Source organism: Ictidomys tridecemlineatus, chromosome 4 (genome assembly GCF_052094955.1).
Source record: "Ictidomys tridecemlineatus isolate mIctTri1 chromosome 4, mIctTri1.hap1, whole genome shotgun sequence".
NCBI classification, from domain to species: domain Eukaryota; kingdom Metazoa; phylum Chordata; class Mammalia; order Rodentia; family Sciuridae; genus Ictidomys; species Ictidomys tridecemlineatus.
Genome location: NC_135480.1, coordinates 172,527,402 through 172,540,107, shown reverse-complemented (window position 1 = coordinate 172,540,107; position 12,706 = coordinate 172,527,402). Strand labels below are relative to the sequence as shown.

The following is a 12,706-nucleotide window of genomic DNA, read 5'->3' as shown; positions in this document are numbered from 1 at the left end:
CCCCACTGGCGGCCCCGCCCCGCCTCCGCCCGCGCCTCCGGCGCCCTTCGGGTGGCTCCCGGGTCCGACCGCCCCAAGAGTCAGCGTCCGCAGCCGCCGGCGCTTCCCTCGCCCCCGCCCCCTCTGGACCTTCCCCCAGTCGCCGCGGTCTGGCAGCGCCTGGCGGGCGGCCCGCAGGCGGGCCGCCCTCTCCGCCCGTAGCCCACCCCCCTCTTAAAGCAGCGGCGGGAAGATGAGGTTTCGGGAGCCACTTCTAGGCGGCAGCGCCGCGATGCCCGGCGCGTCCCTGCAGCGGGCCTGCCGCCTGCTCGTGGCCGTCTGCGCGCTGCACCTCGGCGTCACCCTCGTCTACTACCTGGCCGGTCGCGACCTGAGCCGCTTACCCCAGCTGGTCGGAGTCTCCACATCACTGCAGGGCGGCTCGAACGGCGCCACCTCCAACGGGCAGACCTCCGGGGAGCTCCGGCCCGGCGGGGCCCGACCGCCGCCTCCTTTAGGCGTCTCCTCTGAGCCTCGCCCGGGGCTCGACTCCAGCCCTGGTGCAAATTCTGGCCCTGCTCTCGCGAGTAACTTGACTTCGGCCCTAGTGTCTTCCACCTCAGCACTGTCGCTGCTTGCTTGCCCTGAGGAGTCCCCGCTGCTCGGTAAGAACTCGGGTGCACCAGTTCGAAGAGAGGGACTCCCCCGGAATTTCGGGACCGGGATCCTTAGTACATTCCCTTTTCCACGACTGCTAGCCTCCCTGTTCCGGATAAGAATGCTTTATCTCAAAGAGAGGCTCGGGCCGGATGGGTGGGAGAGCTTGGGTGGTGTCCCATGGGGGGATTCTTGCAGGGTGGGGTAGTACCCTATAGGGAAGCCCTCAGGCCCCTGTGGCCTCTGAACCAAAGAAGGCCTTGAAGACGACCCTGTTCTGGCCCTAGGTTCAGGGTTTTGTAGTTTGAGTTTGCTTAGGGCTTGGAGCAGTCTTGCCATGCTCACTCTGGTAGGAACTTCCAGGCAGCTCAGAGAAACCCACTCCAGTTTGGAGGACTGACAGTGAGGCTCCTAGTAGGGAAGAGAGTTTACCTACTCGTTCACATCTGTAGTTTCATAGAGCCACTCCTGAGTGTAGATTAAGTTTTCTCCCGAACTTTTGGGCAAGTTACTTTTCTCTAAACATCGGTTTCTCTTCTGGTGTATGGAGATAATAAATGGTACCTATTTGGGAGGTTGTTTTGGAAGAGTAAACAAAACAGTGTAAATAAAGATTTAATTAATGAGGGTACGTTCTCAGTAAGTTGTCACTATTGTGTTCATTTCCTCCTCTGTGTAGATCCCTGGCCTGAGGCCCTTCTGGGGGAATGGGGGCTCCCCAGCTTCCTCCTCCTGTAGTTTCTCTGAAACCTAAGTGAGCAGGACCTCTTTGGGGACAGAGGGCTTGTGTATCTTGGGGGCTGGAGGGCTAAAATGTAACCAGTCAGCCTGGGGTTGCCCCTTCCTGGTACTACTTGCCCAGATAATCTGAGTCTTGGCCTCTAGCCTGTTTCAGTGTGGGCAGGGGACCTTGAGTAGGTGGGTTTGCATTCCTTAAGTTAAAAGGACAATTAACTTAGCCTGAGCCTCTCTTTGACCTGTAACCCACAGGCCTGAAGCAGCCACAGGTTGCTTCCAGGGTTACCAGACAGGTGGTTGCTTATTTCTAATGCCAGGTTTTAGAGAATGTTGTTCTGAGCTAGGGGCCCTGGCAGGCATCCTGCCAAAAGCTCTGTCACGTTCCCAGAGCGCCCTGGCAAAGCAGGCCTTCCTACTTGCTCTTGCTCAATTTCTCTAATAATTACTTCAATATTTTAATACCAAGTTTGGGAGGAACTGCTTGGAATTAGTCAAACATGAACTGTGGTAATGAGAGAACTTTCTTAATGCAGAAAACTGAATTCCTTCAGACTTGGTGGTTAATCTGGGAAACAGAGTAGTTCATAAAATTAAGTAGACTCTGCCCTACTGCTAAATGTTTAACTTCAGGCATGTTATAGATTTTTTTATCCTCACGTATAAAATGGGGTTGTCGATGCTTACCTTAACCCCTTTAGGACTAAGAGGTTGTGTACATTAAATTCATGACACATAGTACAAACTCAGTATGTGGCTGCTAGTAATATAGTAATATGATTTTAGACCTTGTAGTTCTATTTTCTCCCACTCAGGTGGAGATGGTTCTGAGCAGCAGAGAAAAGGAGGAAGAGTGAGAGAGTCCCTAGACCACAGAGAACCCAGTTTTTGTTTGTTTTGCTTTTGTTTTTGATTGCTGCTTGGGCATTGTGCAGAAAGAAAGAGAAATTAATTAGCAAATCAAAGAAAAGTACCCCAAGTTTATTAGATTGGGTTTTCTCATTAAGGTATGGGAGTCATGATGATAACCATAGCTCTGCTTTATTTTATTTTATAATATGGTGTCACTAGTGATCTGCTTTTTACCAGTTACTGGTGTTGCTAAATTGATTCTGAGATCGGTTGCTTGAAAGGACTTCCTGTGAGATAATATTTTAGAGGGTGTAGAGAGAGGCCCTAGGCTGGCTGACTTCATGTGACTTCCATGGGACTGTGACGTTTAGGCTGCTGCTAGGCAGCAACCCCAGAAATGACTATAGCAGTCCTTTCTTCATTTTAATTGAACCCTTAGATTTAAATGGTTGGGTGCAGCTCTTGGAATGGAGGTTCCTCTCCAGGAAGGGCCTTCAAAAAGCTGAAAGTCTGTCTGATTCTGTGTGGGTTAGGGGAGTTGAGCCCATCTGTTCAATTGGGCAGGTGTCAGTCAAAGTCTTTGCGGGTGGTTTTGAGGTTGGTGGGAGAAAGCATCCGTGGGGTTTAGAGTTGTGGCCTTTTCACTACTTGCAGTTCCTTTCTCCAACTTGGCTCTACTTTAGTGTCCAGAGATCTGGGCCAGATACTTTAGTCCCTCCCAGCTGAAATCTGGTGGGTTTGAGGCAGAAAGGCACTAGACTGGGCTTATGGGCCACTGATGTGACGCTGGGATGTCAGAGCAATGCAATCTTTAGATAGGCTTAGGTTAGAATCCTGCCTCCATGTATGCCATCTGTTTTGACTTGGGGCAGGTTGTAATGTTTGGAGCCATAGTACTGACTAATGTGAGACCCCCCTGGAAGTGAGTGCTACAGAGCTGTAGGACTCCCCAGGGCCTTTCCTGGGGAGACCTACAGCTTTCCTAAGGGAAATCTCCCTAGTAGTTTGGGCTTCTTTTCCTAGTCCTGTCTCAGGCCCTTAGGGGGCCTTGCAGGATCTACTCCACTGACCCTGGCACTGAGGCTGTCTTCTGGCCACCTGGGTGTTTGCCTGAGAAGGGAGGAGCAGTAGTTTTGCGTTTCTTTTCCCGGAATGTTTATCTCTGCTCAGATTTGGCAGCTGCTCAACATGACTTGACTGGCTGTGGCACAGGCAGCCCCAGAGAGGGTTGGGGTGGGGGAAGGTGGGCAGCACATAAGGCAGGGCTGGCCTGGGGGCTCAGCTGGGGTTTAGAGTATTTGGCATCGTTCCCTCAAGAGGGCAGGGAGTGAGTTCTGGATTGCTTGAATCCCAGAGGCCCCTCTTGCCAAGCTGTGCTTTGAGGAGATCCTCTTGATTTGTTTAAAAGGGAAGGGTCTGATCTAGAACTGGGAATCAGGACTAGCAAATGGCAGGTAGCCAGGGACCCAGGAGAGTGCTTGTTCATGAACCAGTTTCCCTGGTGTTTATGAAGACACAGCTTCTGCCACAGTTTGTACCCCCTGAAGGTGAAGCACTTGCTAGGTCTCTGCTCTCAGGTGTTTTTCTACCTGTATGCTCCTCCCTGCCCCCTGCCTCAATGTGCATGCATATACATATGGCCCTGGGTAGCCTCTCCAGATCACAGTGTACTTTGAAACTTGGGAAGGGCTGTCTTTTTCTATTTGAAGAATGAATCTTGGAGTTTCATTTCCTTCTGCGTTGGGGTGGTATCTCATCCAGGAAGTGAGAGTTCCTTACCTATATTCATATCTTGCAGCTTTGGGCTTTGGTAACCGGTCCTTCAAGCCAGTTTTATTCTGTTACTTTTTTTCCTGAGGAAAGTAATTTACTGACATATATACAAATACTCATTATCTAATAGACTGAGATTCAGAAATACCTTCCCTGACCATCTGACTCACTTTTGAGGTCAGACCTGGTTGCTTTTCCCTATATAGCCTAATGAGAGTCATCTCTGTTTGTAATTTATCCCAGACTCTTAAACAAGCATGGTAGCCTTCCCTGACCCCTCCTCCTCCTCCTCTTCTTCTTCTTCTTTTCTCTCTCTCTCTCTCTCTCTCTCTCTCTCTCTCTTTTCTTTCCTGTGGTGCTTGGGATCAAACCTAGGACCTCAGCCCCAGCCTCTTTCCTTTTGCAGTAGGGCCTCAGATAAATCAGGTGCTCTTTGGGGCATGGGGAAACAAGAGTCACATATGGGATTGGATTCACACTATGGCTTCTTGGACCATAACATCCCAGGAATGGACTCTCCAATGCTCTTCCCTAAGGTATTGCCCAATACACACCTAGTGCAGAGGCTCAGAGGCAGCCTGATCCTTGCAAAGTGTATCTGTGTCTGTCTGTGGCCCAGCAGGTCCTTCAGTTTGTTGCAGGATAGAAATCAAACATGGCTAGCAAAGAGAAGGTTAAAATTATTTATTGCATTGATTAAAGTAACAATTGCCAGACAGCAAAGTGGCCACTCCATAGATAGAGTGACAAGAAAGTCAAAGGGTAAACAAAGGGTGGATCATGAATTTGCATATTTATAGTTACATAGCAATATTCATGATTATGTTGCAAATCACTTAATGGGCTTGTGCACACTGTCAAAAATGTGACCCCTTCCTGTATCTTTTTACATGGAAATGTATTTATTTATTTCTTTGGTACCAGAGATTGAACCCAGGAGTGCTTAATCACTGAGTCAATCCCTAGCTCCCTTTTTAATATTTTATTTAGAGTCCTGGTCTCAATAAGTTGCTTAGTGCCTTACTGAATTGCTGAGGCTGACTTTGAATTTATGATCCTTTTGCCTCATCCTCCCAAGCTGTTGGGATTATAGGCAGGTGCCACCAGTGTGCCCGGGTCATGAAAATGCTTTTAAATGAGGGTCCCAGTTACTTTTGGTCAAGGTATTGTGCAAGATCTGCTTACATCAGCCTGATATTTTTCTTGTTGTTGTTGTTTAATCTTGAACAATGGAAATGTAATTGGGGAGGCTCTTTTACCATTTATCTTTTTTCTTTTGAAAAAAATTTTTAGTTGTTGGTAGACCTTTATTTTATTAATTTGTATGTGGTTCTGAGAATTGAACCCAGTGCCTCACACATGCCAGGCAAGGGCCCTACCGCTGAGCCCAGCCCCAGCCCCTTACCATTTGTCTTTATCATACATTATTCAGTCCCTTTCCATCAGCAGTTTAAACTTTATCCCTACAGTCCTACCTCAGGTCCACCTGGAAGGTCTTACATGGAGTTTTTTTGTTTTTTTTTTTTTAAAGAGAGAGTGAGGAGAGAGAGAGAGAGAGAGAGAGAGAGAGAGAGAGAGAGAGAGAGAGAGAGAGAGAATTTTAATATTTTATTTTTTAGTTCTCGGTGGACACAACATCTTTGTTGGTATGTGGTGCTGAGGATCGAACCCGGGCCACACGCATGCCAGACGAGCGCGCTACCGCCTGAGCCACATTCCCAGCCCCAACATGGAGTTCTTTATGGCAAAGGCACTTGGTAACTTCATTCAGTTACAACATGTATCTTTACTGTGACTATGTTGAACACTAGGGCTACAAAGAAAACAAAATGTCTCCCCTGTAGGTACTCCTAGTTTAGGCAAGGAAGATATAATTAGAGTTTTGATGTCATTTAGGGAAACCAAAGTGGTGTGTGTGTATGTGTGTGTGTGTGTGTGTGTGTGTGTGTGTGTGTGTGTGTTTTACCCCTTTTCCTCTCCCTAACCCACACCCTTTATTCCTTGAGAAACTCAAGGGTAAATATCAAAGTTCTCCCCTTCTGGTTTTGATTGTATGAAAAATTTCCTCTAATTTCTGAAGCTATGAATTAGTTCTTGCTGGGTAATCTTAACTTGCTGCTTTATAATGATTATAATGAGACATCAACATCCATATACCTGGGTATTATGGTCTTTGGGTAGCAGCAGGATAGAGGTTTCCAGGCAGGAACCAGGCTAATTTATGGGCTGGGAACGATGGGGTAGTTAATGCCAAGGCAGTTCAAGCATTGGTCCCTGGATTCTATCCTGGGGACCATTTGGGAGCAAAGTTAGCAAGCTCATCCCCTTGGGCTACTTCTGTGAGTGAAAGGCCCAGTTATTCTGTGGTCAAACCTGGTGATTTCCCCACTGCCCCTTTACCTAGTACCTTCTGTGCCTTATTCCTCGACTATTCCTGCCTAGAGATAGAGATGAGAATTTTATACAAATCCATACCCACCTGGAAAGTCTGTTTTTTTTTTTTTTTTTTTTCTTTTCCAGTGGAGTGGCAATCCAGTTGCTTAAGACAAATAAACTCCCTTTGGAGATAAATCCTTTGGAATCTGGAACTATGACATGTTTACATTTGGTCTGGTAGATCCTGGTGTGGTGTCTAGTTAGCCACCTAGATCTTGATTCCTATGGGAGTTAGCAAGATATGAGATTGGATTCAGTGACCTCCATGGGGCCTCTTCTGTCCCTAAACTTGGTGAGGGTTTCTAAGAGCCACACTGTGGTTGTGACTGTAAAGACTTTAGCTGCTTAACTGGGACTATGCAGTGCAAGGTGAGGCCTGATCAGAGATATTAAGATCCTGTTGTGGAAGTCACAGACCTCCAGCTTGGAGGGTTGTGGTGGATTGGGGGTGAGGGACAGGTTTGGCGGGGTCAGTGTGGCCTTAAGGGATTTGTCCATAGAAAACTGAGAAGGTGAGTCACCTATTGTTTCAGGTTCTACTGTTCAGCTTGGCCTCAGCCTACCCCTCCCTCCACAAATGGAGACCAAGGGCTATATAAGTAACTATTGTTAAATTCATTGGCAACAGTTTAATGTCTGGTCTGGGTGTGCCCAAACCCCTCACAAAACCTAGAGAGGAGAATGATTTGCCTGACAGAAATGTTGAGACTGCTTTGGATGTTGGGTCTTGCTTTGCTTTACCTTTTATTTTGGAGTGTGGGTGGGGATAATTTCTTCCTTCTTTTTGTAAAAAGCACTGCAGGGGTTGGAGATGTAGGACAGTGGTAGAAGGCCCTGGGTTTGACCCCCAGCTGATGGGGAGGCAGGTGGTAAAACAGACTCATCAAAAATAATTTGCAAAGTTGAAAGAAACAAAAGCACACCCATATTCCTATCACCTAAGAGAAACACGTTATCCTGTCTCTTGCAGCTCCCCTCCCCATCATCTTCCTCCTGTGTGGAATTGAACCCAGGTGTGCTATACCACTGAGCTACATCCCCAGCCCTTTATGAAAATTTTATTTTGAGGCAGGGTCTTGCTAAATTGCCAGGCTAGCTTCCAACTTGGGATCCACCTGCCTCAGCCTTCCAAGTAGCTGGGATTATAAGTGTGAACCATAATCCCAGCCCTATTAGTCTTTTTCTTGCACATGTTTGAGAATATGGTTGATTTCTCTATAGGTGAACAGATAGACTGGTCCAAATTCACACGGTTAGCATGGTATTCAGCATTTTTCACTTGAGATTCAATCACAATCTTGGTCCTATGCCTTTAAAAAAATCATAAAAAACAGTATTATTTTATTTCAGCTGAGAATTATTTCACTCAGCTTTTGTTGAACCCACATACATATGTAGTTTTTATTTTTTCTTAGTGGTATGGTAAAGACTGTGCAAAAATTTTAGTATTTTTTTGTTGTTGTTGTTGGTTTCTTTGAAGAATTTTCTAAAAAGGAAAAAAGGGTAAATGCTTTTTGTGAAGGGCTAGGTTTTTAAACAGTCTTACAGAGGGATAGACCCATCAGAAATTACGGATTTGCTTAGTGCTGGCAGATGAATATTGCCTATTGCTGAATAGTGTGTGTAGAATTCTGATTAAAAAGGAAACTAGGTCCAGGAAGTGCCTGGGGCAGGGGCAGAGGGCCAGAGTGCCAGACCAGATTTTAGGATCAGGCGGAGCAGAGATCTGCTGTGAACAGAATCAGTAGGAGTGATGCTTTCTTAGTAACTTCCCCATTTGTTTTCTTAGCAGCCAAATCCTGGGCTAGGCCTCTGTGGTTTGCTGCGCTTGGGGCTGGGGGCTGGGTTCATAACAGTGAGCTAAGCCAGTGCTATTGACATCACTGAGATGTGACACACAGGAGGGTTGGGGAAAAGCTACCAAATCAGATTCTGACACATACAGCACAGCTTTTCAATTTCCACGTGTTCTTGAGTTCCGGGTAGGGGCCATGGAGTGGGAACCTTTAGGTTTCCAGGAATTCTCTTAGGGAAAAATTTCAGAGACCAGAAGAGCCTATTTCTCCGTGGGGACTTAGTGGGTTAGATCAGTAAAGCCATTGGCTGGTGGACCTGGCTTTTCCCAGGGAGTATATTTTGAAATGATTCCATTTTGAATGTCCTCAGTTGAGCAGATTCTCTTCTGAGGTATGATTTATTATTGAGAATTTGACAGGGTGCCTAGGGAGTTAGGGTGAGGCTGCACTGAGGGAAGGGGCAGGATTCTTTCAGACCAGCATGACCCATAGAGTCTGAGATCAGGCTTTCATGCCTCACCAAATGGGCCTTGTCAAGGGGAGGGGCCCTGGCAGGGGTGTAATAATTGCTTGGCCCTATGACAGGGTGCATTCTAAAAATGTCGTTAGCATTTTCTGTAAAAGTTTCTTCCTGTTTTGCATAATGTCCTTTTGCCTTTGACATCCTGAACCACAGAGCTGCTGTTGGTGTGGTAGAACACCACCAGCTTGAGAAAAAACAGGAAAGGACTCTGAGTTAAGGGGGGCTCAGAGAAGATGATATTTCTGTTACAGGAGCATCGAGACTTTAGTGTTCAGGTGTTGGGTAGCTGCTGGCTTCAGAGGAGTACTTTAGACAGCCTGAACAGAATCTCTGCCTGGCCAAGAATGGTTAGAATTAGGGGACCCAAGAAGACAATGAATAGACTGATTTGCTTATTCTGCAAAGTTTTATTGGTAACTATGCTATATGAAGCATGGGAGAAAGATATAAACGAGGACTGACCCCTGTTCTTGGAAACCCCTTTTGATGGACACTCTGGCAATGCAGTGTAGTCAGAGAGAGGAAGACTTGGGTGCTCTGAAGGTACTTAGGAAGTTCAGGGAGTCAAATATATGGTCTGGGCCATGGCCAGAGTCAAAATGAAGAGCCTCCCTTCCAAACACTGAGTTTTGGCATCCCTGCCTGTCAATATATTTGAATTGTCTCACTTGTTGGGAAGGACAGAGGTCTATTGCTGAAGGTCACTTGAGATTGCTTTTAGTTGCAGTCACACAGCTGAAATTTCAGCTGTTTCACAGTTATCCATAGGGCTGAAGAGGGAGAGAAATGAAGGCAGAGGAAGCAGATGATAAAAGAGAAAGAAGTTGATGTGGCAAGTACAGGATGAGAGCCACAGAGAAAGGGAATTTCTTTCCTTCTTTTTAAAGTTTTATTTGTTTTATTCATTTTAGTTATTAACGGACCTTTATTTTTTATTTATATGTAGTGCTGAGAATCGAACCCAGTGCCTCACATTTGAGGCAAGCACTCTACCACTGAGCCACAACCCCAGCCGGAGAAGGGAGATTTCATAGTATCCAGAGGGTAGGGGCAAGCCTCAAAGGCCACTGGGTGAGGATTCCAAGTCTTGGTCCTTGTGTTTCTCTTAATTCATCATATCATTTTAGGCAAGTGTACAATTCTTTAGTTCATTTGCCTTTCTGAAACTTGGGTGATCTGAGCCTGTTATACAAAAAGTCTCTGAAATTCCTCCTGAAGCTCACTACCAACCTACCCACCTACCCATACTCCCTTTTTCAGAGCTCTTATGGTGAAGCTTCTACTGGATTTTTTTTTTTTTTAACCAAGAATTGAACCTGGGGTAGGGGTTTGGGGTGGGAGCTTAACCACTGAGCCATAGCCCCAGCCCATTTTATTTCTTTATTTTGAGACAAAGTCTCACTAAGTTGCTTAGGGCCTTGTTAAGTTGCTGAGGCTGGCTTTTAACTTGGAATCCTCCTGCCTCAGTTTCCTAAGCCACTGGGATTACAGGTGTGCACCTGGCTGTATATAGAATTTTATTACCTCTAAGTAGGTATAAAGTGAATGACCTTAAAGATTTCAGCAAGTTAATGACCCATAGTAATAGTACTGGGAATGTTTCTAACACACAAGCTACTATATAGTTTGAGAAGGTTTTTATCCTCTCCATGCCTCAGTGTTCTTGCCTATAAAATGGAGCTAATAATAGTATCTATTTCATAATTGTGAAGTTTAGGTAGTAGCTATGAAAGGGCTTAAAATAACAATGCCCAACAAATAGCTCTGAATATATGGGGTTGGTTTGTTTGTTTTTGGTACTGAGGATTGGCATTCTATAACTGAGCTATAGCCCCAGTACTTTTTATTTTTTATTTTGAGACAGGGTCTTGCTAAGTTGTCCAGGCTAGCCTTGAACTTGGGATCCTCCTGCCTCAGCCTCTTGAATAGTTGAGATTACAGGTATGGGCCACTGTGCTCTTGGCTGTTGTTTATTATTGATAGTAGTGATGCCATAATATATGATCCAAGATATTCTGAGAATGCTTAATTTCTAAATTCATAGTAAGAGATTAATAATATCTACAAGTAAAAATAGAACAACTCTAACAATATGCTATAATAAAAAGTTATTTAAAACTTGTGAATATTTTGTTTCTTGAATTTTCCATTTAATATTTTCAGATCTCAGTTGACAGTGGGTAACTAAAACCAAGAGAAACTAAATAAGGGGAGGGAGATAACTATTATAATTCTTTTGGGGGGAGGGGTAGTTATAGATTGTCAGAATGCCTTTATTTTGTTTATTTTTATGTGGCGCTGAGGATTGAACCCAGTGCCTCACGCATGCTAGGCAAGCACTCTGCTGCTGAGCTACAGCCCCAGCCTCTACTATAATTCTTATAGTGATGATTTTGGCTTTTGCTTTATAGGATTTTCTCCAATTTTTAGTGGAAAATAGAATGTTACCACATTAAATGTTAAAAAATTTTTTATCTACAATTCTAACAAAATTCGCTGTTATTTTCCAAATGCATGTTTTTATTGTGTTATAGTCCTTGCATGAAACCATTTCTATTCAGCTATTTTTATCCAACATCTTCTAAACTATTATGTTGTTTATAATTATTCTAATTATCTTCTGTTGCAGTTGTCTGGTCTCTTTATTCCTTATCATTTTCCTTTACCATACATTCCAATCACTACCATAGATAATAATGATGCAGATTTTTCTAGGGTATAACTCTTTGCTCCAATTGAATTACTTCTTGGGGTAAATTTCTGGAGAGGAATTTCTATGGTCATTCTTAACAGCATCAGTTCATACTGCTATTGAGGTTTGGAATCATTCACACTCTTGAAGTTGGAAATTCCTGGCTTTTAAAGAATGTGGATTCTGATGGAGAGTTGAAACTATCTGGAGCCTCACATGGACACTTCCAGCCTGGGGATGGGGGGTGGGGGTGGGGGAAAGGAAATTATTTCCTAAGCTGGATGCTGTGACTTTTGTAGACATAAATCTGGGTAGTTCCATTGGAGGTCACTCAATATCCATGAAAGGAGCCTTAACTCTGATTCTTTCAACACCCCATGTAACTTTACAAGTTTTGACTTACATAAAAGAACTTTCCTTCTTCCTTTATATGTGGAGCCAAACTTGTAGAATGGGCTTTTAAAACCTGACTTAAAAATGATATTGATCTAAACTTTCATGGCTTGGTTGCTGGAAAAACTGCATGTAGCTGTCCATAGAAGCCATGTTGGGTACTAATGGGCTAGCTCAGGTGCCTCATCATTTAACCCATGTGGATGAACTCCACAGGGTCCAAATGACAGACTTTTACATTATACTGGATAAAAATAAATTGATCCAATCGCCCAAAGTCTGCAAATATGAAATCAGTTCTGTCCTTGTAGACAATCCCTCACATTCATGGGCTTCTTTTGCATACTAACAGGAACCTGCTGAATGGCAAATGTGATAGAATGATTGTAGAGTCAGTGTTTCAATTACCACAGAATTACAGATCCAACAGCCACTCCTTTCATCTTATATTCATTTCCTATATCCTCTCTTCTACTGAATTCACAGTTCAATTATAATTTAACAAGCCACTGTGGATCCATTGAATCATGTCAGAGCTGCTGTTCAGCATATTGTTCCTTGGGGTTTAGGGTGAGATTTTTGTCCTGCTTAAAGCTGGGGAGATAATATCTTACCTTGAAGGATTAGAGAGTTGAATAGGTGAGGCATAGGATCACATTATCACTCTGCATGTCTCTTGACCAATGCCTAACTCATTCCCTTGGGCACAGAAAGCACACCTTTAGTCCCTTAGGCTACACAGTATAATGTAATTATTTCACCTGCTTCAGGGGCAGAGTCAAGAGGGAAAGGAGAAGTGTGAAGTTGTGACCACAGCTTAGGGACAGAGAGTTAGCTCAGAGCCAGCTACTAGTAGAGATTGTGGCCTGG

General features: G+C 44.6%; 1 protein-coding gene across 2 annotated transcripts in view; it reads left to right on the top strand.

Moving 5' to 3' along the window:
* The first annotated feature begins 40 nt into the window (after positions 1–40).
* Positions 41–12,706, top strand: part of B4galt1 (beta-1,4-galactosyltransferase 1) — a 54,274-nt gene continuing 41,608 nt past the window's right edge. Inside the window, exon 1 of one of the 2 annotated variants that reach the window (XR_005733991.2) lies at positions 41–644. Coding sequence is in view for 1 of the 2 variants with exons in the window: in XM_005326185.5 (XP_005326242.1) it covers positions 233–644 (412 nt within the window). In the remaining variant the exon portion in view is untranslated. The remainder of the gene's footprint in view (positions 645–12,706) is intronic. The other variant, XM_005326185.5, reaches the window with a different exon arrangement.